At 40.9% G+C, this 11,709-nt stretch overlaps 1 protein-coding gene across 1 annotated transcript in view; it reads right to left on the bottom strand.

The window, feature by feature from the left end:
• The window catches only part of DCDC5 (doublecortin domain containing 5), a 67,405-nt gene that overhangs the window by 5,228 nt on the left and 50,468 nt on the right, over positions 1–11,709 (bottom strand). Inside the window, exons 18-19 of the mRNA XM_012725095.1 lie at positions 10,286–10,436; positions 7,957–8,066 (exon numbers count right to left, since the gene is read on the bottom strand). Coding sequence (XP_012580549.1) covers positions 7,957–8,066; positions 10,286–10,436 — 261 coding nt within the window. The remainder of the gene's footprint in view (positions 1–7,956; positions 8,067–10,285; positions 10,437–11,709) is intronic.

Here is an 11,709-nt window from a genome sequence, read left to right as displayed (position 1 = left end):
GAGGGGAGGGATCTGGAATCAGTAATCATCTTAAGGGAGTGGACACTTATCTCCGGAGCCAGAGATAAAACCTTTCTCAGGTGCAGGAACTTGCTGAGCTCCTGAGCTCTGAGGGAGAAAGGAGTGGGAGAAGGGATTTGGGTGTGCTGCATTCTCAACCAGAATGTTTACCTAAGTTCTGGATCAAGTGTTGTTTTGTGCATAGGAGGCAAAGTCCTGGTCTCGGTCGCTGACAATAAAGACAGATTTTTGACTATGCCAGCATCAGTAACCCTAATCACAGCATTGTTCATGGTCAAACGTATTAAAAAGAAGGTAATTAAGTGTATGGTAGAAAAATCTTTAACCAACAAGTTACCTTGAATCTGAATTCATCTGACAAATATTCTTTAGTGTCTGCTGAACAGCCAGGAGTATTCAGGCATTAGACATACAGATGGGTATCATTTCAGTCTTGCTTTCAAGGAGTTTACAGACAAGTGGGAGATAAAATATGTTAATAGTGTAAATGCCCCAATTAAGATGAGGAAAGGAGCCAGGAGGGAGCACACAGAAGGAAGTTCCTGACAGATGTGGGTGTGGGGAGTAGTCAGGGACAATTTACAAAAAAATCTGAAGAGTCATGGAAGAGAGAAGCCAAAATTCAGAGGGATTGTGGGAACCTCAGAATGGTGGAGTGCAGCACTCCATGACCAAAGGGGCAAGAAATCAGTCCGAGGGCTTGAAAGTCCCGTATTCCAAAGGTGTTGAAGGACTTTTTGTTGTTTTTTGATAACAGTAGCAGGGTCTCTGAAAGTTTTTAAGCAAAGTATGATTTTAACTCCAGTAAGATCATTCTGTCTGCAAGTTGGATAAAGAATGGTAGGGGCAAAGCTGGACGTGAATGACTAATGAGAACACCATCAGTCTGACCTGTGTGAGCAAAGACAGGCTTGACATAAGATAGTATAACAACTTTGAAACTCTTAATCTTACAAACGTATCCTTTTTTTTCATGACACCAATAAATTGGCACAGACAAAAACTGAACTGTCGTCCAGTAGTTTCCTACAGGAGTCACGGCCCCACGCTATTGAGACTGCTGTGTGAAACTGCAGTTTGACTCATTGCTGCAGTTTGACTCATTGCTGGTGATGCCTAAGAACACAGAGCACTTCAACACGTAGCTTTAGCTCAATATATAATTGTGGACCAGATCAACTTTGTCATCAGAACCAGGAGTCACCTAAGAGATAATACTACTCCATGGGTGCCCTAGAGCATAACAAAGGTTTACAACTCAATCACAGCAGACTCTTGTCACATCCAGTGAACAGAACTCACAGTTCAACTTTCAGAGAGTTGCTACCCAGGCTGGCTTTGCAGAGTGGAGGAAGACAGTAATGAAAACTGAAATCAAAATGGACTTAAGCCTATCAAAAGGCTTAAGAGGCAAGGAATGTTTTGATAAAAAGGGTCTGGCATTCTGAATCAATTTGGAAAAACTGCCTGGATGCCATATTGCCTTGAGTTTTGCCAGAATGTCTGTGCTAGGTCTACTTCCTCAGACAGACATGCTTATGCCTGAAAGTATAACAATCTACCTATTATCCATCCCCTGATAATGGAACCAAAGTCACAGATTCTAACTTCATGTTTGTGTTGCTTGTATAGCAAAGATCACCAAGGGTACCCCATTGAGGAGAATTCTGAGGATATAACAAGGGCAAGCCTCTCACTGACTATGGATGGAGTCAACTTAGGTGATCCCATTTCTATTTTCATCAGTCACTTGTGAAGGCATAAAGGGACATGAAAATAGCAGAACCAAGTGGTTATGCTGAAAATACCATGAGGCCCTTAGTTGCAACATGGATGCAACTTCCTGGGAGAAGCTGTGCTTCATATCATGTGATCCCTGGCATCCTAATCTAAAGGCATGAGTGAAGGCAGCTATTGGCCAGCCTCCAGCCACCCAATGTTACATTTGCAGATGTACAGAAATCAATTCAGATGGTACAGTGGCCCTGAAACCAAAGATAAATAAAAGGTGGGAAACTGAAGCCATGAAGCAGCAGAGACCATGAACAGACAAAAGAACATCTTGGTGGAAAAGGTAAGAAAAACCCATGTAGAACAGAAAGGCCCAGGGAGAAATAGAAAATTCACAGCAGAAGCAATAGGGCAGAAAAATAGGGAAGTCACGAGCAGGATGACAGACTACTGTGTGGGCCAAGGGCTCGAGAGTCCACAGCCACAGTCACAATCACAAGGGCTGAGTGCTGGGGTTGCTAGCGTTTTCTCACTTCCTGCTCACCTTCCCAACAAACCACCACCACTTGAGGTAAATCGAGAGTGCCAGGTAACTTGGAACCTAAGCTAGCTTAATTTACTATTCAATGTCTAGCCCAACTTTCATATCAGTTCCCTTAGTGGCTTCTCACTACCCCCTGCATTTAAAGAAAAAAAAAACCAAGCTTCCTAGAATGACCTGCAAGTCCCTCCCTCCCACCTCCCCTTCTTCCTGTTCCTGCAACACTCCAAGCCTCTAGCACTATGCAGACACCGGCCTTACTGCGCTCACGTTTGCAAGCACAGCACCCAGACAGGTGTGCATTAGTTTTCTCATATATGAAATCATTTTTAAAAAGAAATTTTCTGTTTCATGGCTTTGAAGCAAAGTGTCCATCTCCCAACTTATATGTATTTATTTCATTTACAGGGCAAGAAAAGCATATTTATAATTAATTTTTCTAATACCACTTGCTATTGTAAAATAGCAAATAATAACATAATAAATAAAAATATAAATAAATAAAATATCCCGTGGCATTTTACACCCCTAGATGAGCCAGCCATGGATGTGAGAGGCTCAGGCTCTTCAATTAACTAGACTTAAAGTCAACAAAATAGGTTTAGCCTTCCCCAGCAAGAAAAGGTTAGTTTGGCAACAGGACCCCTGACCCTGTCCCCAAACTCTCCCTCCTATTATAGAAGTACTTGAGAAAACTCTAGAAATCTAGCTTAGAATCACTCCCCCACCCACAAAATCAGTTTCTTGATATACTGTTAAGCAACCACCTCATTCATTGTTGGTTCTCAGACACAAAGAGAATTTGGGAGGCTTCGGTGGCTTTTACAGACCTTCAATGCTGAGTCGGGGAAACAACAACCTCTGGCCTTCTCCATCTCAGTCTCCGGTGGTCTCGTAGTTTCCCTCAGAATGACACGGGTCTTTCATCCCCTCGCCTGCAGCCTGTCAGCACAGACGCCCACTCTCCCAGACGCTTGGGCCGAGCCCAGGGCCTGTAATGACAGTGCCCATGCAAGCTAGAAGGGCAAGACCGCAGGTGCTGACCATACAGTCTAGCGGCCGGACGGCGGAAAAAATCTGATTTAACTCCATTTTCCCTACACATATGTACCCTAGTCCTGACATTATTCCTATGACCTTTTAAAAGAGCAAGGTTTTATCAGCACCGAAGGCAGCTTAATTAACACGGGAAGCTCCAGCCCCCCAAAATCACTTGCTCACCTTCAACATCTATGGCCTTAGTTACAATTTTTGGATTCGAGTCCTTTTCTAGAATTATTCATTATTTCTCAAGGAAATGGTGATGAGAACACATGCAGCAGTGTTTCTTTGCCTTTGCAGCCCCTGAACATGAGGTAAAAGGGTCAACAGTGTCCTTGGAAGTGGCACTTAGCACAGTGGACAACGTGGGGGACTGTGGGCACCTTGGTGGGCAGGCTAAGAGCAAACTCCTGCCCTACCTCAGGTGTAGAGACTGAGGATCACTGGGCCGGGCCAGGGACTGTGTATTTTGTCCTGCTTCCTCCTCCCTGGGGTGTTTTTTGGCACATTAAACTTTGAGAAGCACTCCAAGGAAGTACCCTTTGCTGATCCACAAGTTGCTCCTGGGAGGATTGTTTTAAGAATGCTTTTCTTGTCTCAAAAGAGAAAGGCAGAGAAGACTGAGGAGAAAAAGGCAAGAGTGACAGAAGGAGGAGGGAAGGGCCAGGCACGTGATTAATCAGGCTTTCTAAGCCACTTGCCTCTGTGGCTATCACCTGTGGCCTTGACTTTGTTAACGCAGAAGGCATGTGGGTGTGGGGTGCACTTGCCTGATTGTGGACACCTGGAACATGTGTGGTGCATCTGTGCATGTGCAAGTGTGCACACCTGTCCCCAGAAGGGGGCTAAAGAGGCGGCAGCGTCACCCTGGGGGAGGAGGCTCAAGCTGGCTCTCTCCCTGCTGGCTTGTTTCCTCTGTTTACCATTAAAACCTGTGAAGATAACGCCTGTGAAGGACTCCAAAGTTCTTTTACACTTAGAACTGATGGTGAACCTACCCGCATGGTAGGTTCTGTCTGCAATGTGAAACTATCTGTAGGCTGTCAGAAGGGTAGAAATAAAGACAAATTCAAACTGTATATATTTGGGGTACTAGCCCTAGGATGTTTGGGGAGGTCCCCTCCTCTCCTCCATCTCTCTCCTGCAATCCATAGGCTTATTTAAGGAAAGTATGCCTTTGGGAAATTTCTTTTAAAACACAGCTACACAGTGGTTGTGCCTAGAGATTGACCGAATGTCTGCCTTGGTCTGAGTGAGCTGCTACACCCAGGCTAAAACCCATTTCAGTTCCTAAGTTCGAGACTTCTAGTACTGCCAGGCTAGAACCAATGGCCCAGCATTGACTGAACCCTATATTCACCTTTCAACTGGCAGAGAAACACAGCACACAATGAGTGACAGCACTTCCGATTCAGAATCACTTTCCTTGCCATATAAATATAATTTCCTGTCTCCTTTCTTTCACCCTCCCTCCATCCAGTTTAACTATGGACAAAAGTGCTTCATGTCTCCTCAGATATTTCTATTTGCACACATGGTACCGGGTGACAGCCTACAGATAGTAGCTGCACGTTGCAGACAGTTAGCCAGCACGCTAGCTGGCAGCAGCCCTCCCTACCCCCCTCGCACACCCCTGTTATGGCGTCCGTCCATTTACCTTCATCAGCTCTTGCCTGAGTGGTCTCTGTTGATGTTGCCTTGCAGTTGCATAAGGCCAAGCAGCCCCAAACAAGCCACTTATGTAGGATCTCATTTATTGTGTTGAGAATAAAACTGCTGCTCTCTCTTTCTTTTTTTCCTTCTCTAACCTGTGCTCACAGGCAGCAGGGAATTGAAGCCACTGGTTTAATGAAAACAACTGAGAATCTCTGTCGGGGCCAAACTCCATTTAACTGAGGTCATTTGCATCTGATTTTGTGATAATCTGGAATAATACAGGCTGTGTGTTTTGATTGCTCCGTTCCAAATGATGTCAGAAAATAATCTGCAGCCTCAGTGAATCAGGAATCTCAATGGCACTCAACACACCTGGGCTGCTATTATTAAAGGTTTGCTCACAAAAGCTGCAACAGCCAAGGGCCACAATTACTATGTGATTTTCTAGGAAAAGAGAACAAATTTCTTTTTGTTTCTGTTTTGCGTATCAGTTGCTTTGTCTTCTTGATTCACACACAAATTGTTTCGTTATTATGAACAATCAAGAACAAATGGAAATTCAGGGTTATCACTTTAGAAAACAAATTCTGTGTTTTGAATCAGTACGAATGTGTCTTCTTTTATAAAGCTGACAAAACACCCTGATAAACGCTTCTTATTTGTAAATGCTGTCAGTTAATCTCAAAGTGCTTGTCAAATTTTGAAGCCTATATCCTTCGAGTTAGCCAGATTAGAAGTGCAAGGGCCCTTCCACCCTTACACTTCATCAGGCTTGAAAAGCTAAAGGTGGAGCAGAAGAATCCTCCTGAGGGCAATCACAAGGGCTGGTAGGCTGTTGATTAACATCAGGATCACCTAGGACCTTTGTGAACTAGCAGGAAATAAATTTCTAGAGAAGACCATGGACTTGGGGATGGTTGCTTTAGTATTTAATAAAAAATGGTTTTCAGTTGATAGAAAAATTTGAAATCTGACTTACACATATGAGGCTGATTCAAATTTGATAAACAGATCCCCCAAGGAAATGACTAGGCTTGTTAAAAGCCCAGGAAGGTTGAACAGAATTGCAACTTTCTTACCCTAGCATCCTTGTTAAAGACGAGTAACAGTTCCGCACTCCACCTTCCAGCCAACCAAAGCACAAAGGCTCAGCAATGAAGAAAGGGTGGCAGTTCTTAGGCTCGGTTAAAAGTGGCCACAAACTGTCAAGCCAGCCAGGCCAGCTGCCATCCACAGAGTGGGTGTCACCGCCTTGCTGGTAAAATGTGATGTGTTGATGACTGTTACATTACATCTAAAATCCCATTTACTAGTAATAGAAAAGTTCAGTTAAGAGTTTTGCCTTGTCTCCTGGTGCTTGATACAGCGTTGTGTGATATTACCAATTTTCGCTTCAGGCGTATTCACATGCAACACTGAAGACTTCACAAGAATTTGCACATTTGATCCAGGGTGAAATTATGCCATTTTCATAGCAAATCAACTTTTCCTTGGCAGCAAAGTGAAAGGTATTTTTGCACCTACAGAAATGCCTTTGTTTTCAAGGAATTTTGAAAAACAAAATAACAAAAAACAACAGTCCTGTGGTGACCCCATCATTGGAAAAAGAAGCCCCACAGGTAAGAACCCTGTTGGCCTACTTTCTAACCAGGAGGCAAGCTCTTTAACCTCTGTTTCAACTTTCTTGTTAAAAACAGAAAAAGAAAAATGGAGGTCACGTGTGATCTTTTTCTCCTCCCTGTCACAAAGCTGTGCAGGAAAGCCCTCCCCTGCTAACATCACTCACCATGTAGAGAGCGCCTGCAAAAGGGCAAGCTGCTGTTGATGTAACATGTGAAATTTCACTTCAGTGTGCTCTGCTTTTAGAGGTGTCAGAGGCAGCAGGAATTTATTCATGCAGCCCTACTGATTTGCAGACTAGGAGTAAATACTGGGCCTTTGGAAAAGATTACCAAGAGCCCCCTTCAGTAGAGATGATCTACTGCCTTCCTGCATCACATTAAAGTGGTGGATTGTGGAGTGAGCCCAGCTGAGCCACACTGCACACACCTAGCTAGGCCGCAATTTATATTCAGACAGAGCTGTGAGTGGCTTTCAGAGAAAGAGAAAGAAGAGCATTTCTCTGCAAATTTTCCACTAGGTGAAGAAACCAAACTGACTTGTTACTGTTGTTATTGTTATTTATTTTTAATGATTCTTTTTCCATTGCAAGAAGAAACTAATATGTAATTTTATTTCCTGTAAGGCTGTTAGTTTTTGTATAGCTAAGTATCTCCCCAGGTCCCTTAAAAAATTATCTTTGAGGTTTTTCTTTAAATAGTGCAGAAATCTTTTCCCTAAGTTTCTGTATTAAGGACATAGCCTATCACTTTTGGTTACTGAGTAAATGTCAGGAATTATTCAGTTGCATCCTCATGAACAGCACCTAGCTGTGCTCCATAGAGAATCCTGCAGTGTTACTGCTGGCCAAACAGAAGGGAAATTGGAGGAGGAAAGATCCATTCATGTGGTGTTGGGTGGCCACCAGCCATTTCATTTTCATTCAGTTAACATAGAATTTTTAACATGGGGAATTGGAAAACATGGAGGTTAAACAAGAAAAATGCAGCTTGGGCTCAATTTAGTGTTAAGTGATCAGAATCAGTTTATTATCAAATATTTTATATGTGTTATATTTTCTGAATTAAAACAAGTATTTTTTTCTGGGGGAAAATCCACCTAAAATAGTTATTTTACTGGCATTGCTTTGTCTAATTTTACTACCTTTCCAAGAACAGATTTGAGGCATTAAATGCCACTCTCTATAAAATGTGGAAGGTAATAACTTTTAAAAGAGACTGCATAAAATTAAGAAGATGAATAATCATCGTATTATAGTGTGTGCATGAGTATGTAGGCATAGTTACCCCAGTGAAATACAGCATGAATTATAATTGTTCTGACAGGAATTAACTGTGGCGACATACCAAAGATAGCAGCTTTGTGGATGGTGACACCATGATGTCTGTTGCTTGAGGGCCTTGCAGCCTACGGATTCTGGCATAGTTTGCTCTGACCTCCATCAGTCGCTTTAACTCTGCTTAAAAAAAAAAAAAATGCACACACACACATACACACATATATAAAATTGTAATACATATATAATTTTAAGAGACAAGTCAACATATTTATAGAAAATAATTAAAGTCTAAGGTGATGAAAAACTTGAAGAGCCCTCAGAAGTCCTTGATTCCCACAATGGACTCATCACACACTTCACTGCTTATCACATCAGATATGTGTTGTCGTTCTTGGATTTCTACAGAATGGCAGTTGTTATGGGGGCTTCCTTCCAGGCTTTTCATAAAGCCTGTATGGGATGCCAACCTAAGAGTGGTCTAAAAACTGAAGCTACTATAAGATTATCTAGCATTGAGAACAGTACTTAGATTTGATGACAAGCTGAATAAAGCACTCTTTCAATTTTGGGGGGGAGGGGATTTGTGTGAAAGAAACCATTCTAACTGTGTCTGATTTGTTTTACCAAAACAAATTGATTTTTTAAAAAACCAATGTGATTCTTTGATCAGTGACTTCTGCATGCTGAATGTTTTTATGTTAATGAACATAAAGTAAGTTATTATACAGTGTTTAGTTTTGAAACTCCCAGATTGCCTTATTTTTTACCACACAGTTAATTAAGCCAGTAGGTCACAGAAATATTGAGTGGAATGATTAATTACCTGTCCCTTCATAAATGTACACATGCTTTCTCTTTTTTTTTCTTTTTCAAAATGTTCTAAATATTTAGATTTCTACTAAATGGTTATTTCTAACTTTTTGGCAAAACAACAAAATTGTATTTCCTATAGCAAAATAGGTTTCTAAAGAGTGTCTCAATTAGATTTTTTTTTATTTTTATTTTTTTGCTATCAATCAGATTTCCTAGAATTGTATCATCCACTGAAAAGAATTTAGATATTTGGGGGAAACCATCACTCCTTTCACCATGAAGGAAATAATGGGGCCACTTTCAAAGGAAAAGAATCAACTTTCACATCATAGCAAAACCATGTGATTACAAAGTTGAAGATGCAAACATGAATGTTTGTCTACATAGTTTGTCAAAGAGCCACAGAACTAACATGGAGGAGAATGGCAGGGAGGTTAATATTTGCATTATCAATTTTTTTTCTTCCCTTCATGGCTTTTTTAAATTGGTGATAAGCTTGCCTCTGGGAAGAGGCCTGCCTTTCTGTCTGTGTTTTGAATACCATTACATCATATATTAATATATATGATTAATATATATGATATTAATATATATGATGCAATGATAATTTCATGGACTTTTAAAATAGATAAAATAGTATTAGTTATTTTAGGGGTCCCAGGTAATTCACTTTCTAAGCTTTCAATTTCCTTGAAAGTGATAGCAACTTTCCTCATAATTTCCTGAAAATTATGTTTTTGCTAATGTATGCCTACCTACAGAAAGAGGATTTAAATCTCTCAGGATAAATAAAATAAAGGACAAGAATTCATTTAAAAAAATTATGTTTTCTTTCCATTTTTTACAATTTATGAGGGAAAAGCATCAAGTAATGGATAAGAGATAAGCTACTTAAGCAAACCCATATTCTGAAAAAGGAAACCTGCAAACTATATAGTTGCTATTAATAAAATGTTAAGTTTTAAATAACTTGGAAAGCAGAAAGTCAGTAGAATCTCACTTTCCTCAAGGTTCATACTAAGAGAAAGAAAGCCTTCAAATGAGGCCTTTAGGATTTCTACAATAATCCCTTGGGTACGGCTCAAGAGTAACAGAAGATTGAATCCTTCAGGGCATACAGTGTCACCGGTGAGGTTTCAGCACATAAATAAATTTAATTTTAGTAACATGGAGCAGAAAAGTGTAGAGGAACACAATTATTAAAAATCATCATGATAAGGCCCTGCCTGGTGGCGCAGTGGATTAAAACGCAGCACTAAGAAGCTAAAGCCACCTCCACATGAGTTTGATCCCAGCCCGCCCCTGACCCACATGGCGCGGCAGACCTCTCCTGACCCGCCCACTGCTCCCCCCACCAGTGTACTTCATCGATCTGCCTGTTCTGCTCCCCACTCTGTCTCTGGTGAATCCTCTCACCGCCCCTGCACCTCTGGCCTGTACCCCAGTTCTGTATGCACAAATAAATAAATAAATCTTAAAAAAAAATCATCATGATGGGATTTAAAATTCACAAGTCATCTCTTTGAAGAAAAGACTGAATGCTTTACTTCAAAAATTTGATGGAAAAGAACTGTCACCCGTACCTTTTTGGGTCACAAAGCTGTCTCCTGGGGACACACAGATGACCATGTCTCGCTCTATATCATCCCACGATTGAATCAACTCTCCGTGTGGGGTGTACAGTGTTCTGGCAGGTTGGGTCATTTTGAGACGAGAAGAGCAGTCATCCAGCAGCTGAAATATACAGGGAGAGCCATATTGGGAGAGGGGAAGTCTCACCATTATTGAGCACATTATTGCTTACATTATTGAGCATTATTGAGCACAGAGGAGAAACTCTTTGAAAAGAATTATGATCCTAATTCAAATATTCATTCTAACTGTTAAGCACAGGTACAGCAGGATGAGAAGAACATATGAAAGTTCTCTGCACAATGAGGAATCATGGTGCTCTTCAGTGGATCTTCACTGGCAGTTCTCTGTTTTTCCTTCAATGAGTAGAGAACAAGAAAGACAAAGTACTGCTTGGAGGCTTGACCTTAGACAAAATCAGTCCACTTCACAATGAAAAGGTTTCTTCAACTATAAAATAAAAGTTTTAGTCTAAGATGTCTCTGACTCTCCAATACTAAAAAAGAAAGTCTGTGTTAATTGATAAACTTTACAACTATCTGGAAGGGGCTTACTCAATTTCTCTCACTTGTTCTAGAAGTATTTATAAAACACATACACTCATGCAAAATGTTAACAGCACTAGAAAGATTAATCAACATGCTCCAAGACTCCTAAACAGAAAGAAAGTAAGATGTTCCCACACACCTGCCTATGTGATTATTACTGACCATACAGGCCAAACACCTGCTCCCCAAAATGCAGGACTCAGGTACACATGAGCCTGAAATTACCACCAATAATTACGTGGATAGCTCTATTTAGGAACTACAGTACACAGACATGCAGCCTGGCAGGAGCAGATGTAGGCACATAATGACACTGGTGGCTGGAAAATGAATCAGTAATATGAAACAAGATAAGAAAGGAAGAGAATGCAGACCAAGCATTTCAGAGAGTGCATTTTTCAACCACTATAACGTACAAGGGGTGAATGAATGGAATTAAATAATAATCATCCCAGAATACATTTCCCCTGAGTAGAGTGGGACAGTCAGAAAAGAGTAGTGAAAGAGCATCTATGGTGCACCCTGTCCTTCCTGCTAAGTGACCACCAGTCAGCAGCAATTTGACCAAATACTGTGCTTATGAACCAGTCCTCTGACATAAGATGAACCAACTACAAAGAGCAATTTGTTTAAAATGTGATACCCTTGTAAAAATTATAAAGTTTCACTGAAGAAAAAAAGACTTAGTTATATAACATATGATGTGAGCTTAAGTTTTCATAGACCTTATCTTCCCAAGTTGTGGAACAAAGACATCTTGGAAGTCTTCATATTCCCTGTGGGGATGAGTTACTTGCCTCTACAAATTAAACCAACCTGTTTCTCGT

Source organism: Condylura cristata, unplaced genomic scaffold (genome assembly GCF_000260355.1).
Source record: "Condylura cristata isolate star-nosed mole 26May11 unplaced genomic scaffold, ConCri1.0 scaffold00015, whole genome shotgun sequence".
Taxonomy (NCBI): Eukaryota; Metazoa; Chordata; class Mammalia; order Eulipotyphla; family Talpidae; genus Condylura; species Condylura cristata.
The sequence above is the reverse complement of the archived record's forward strand: the minus strand, read 5'-3'. Positions and strand labels throughout refer to the sequence as shown.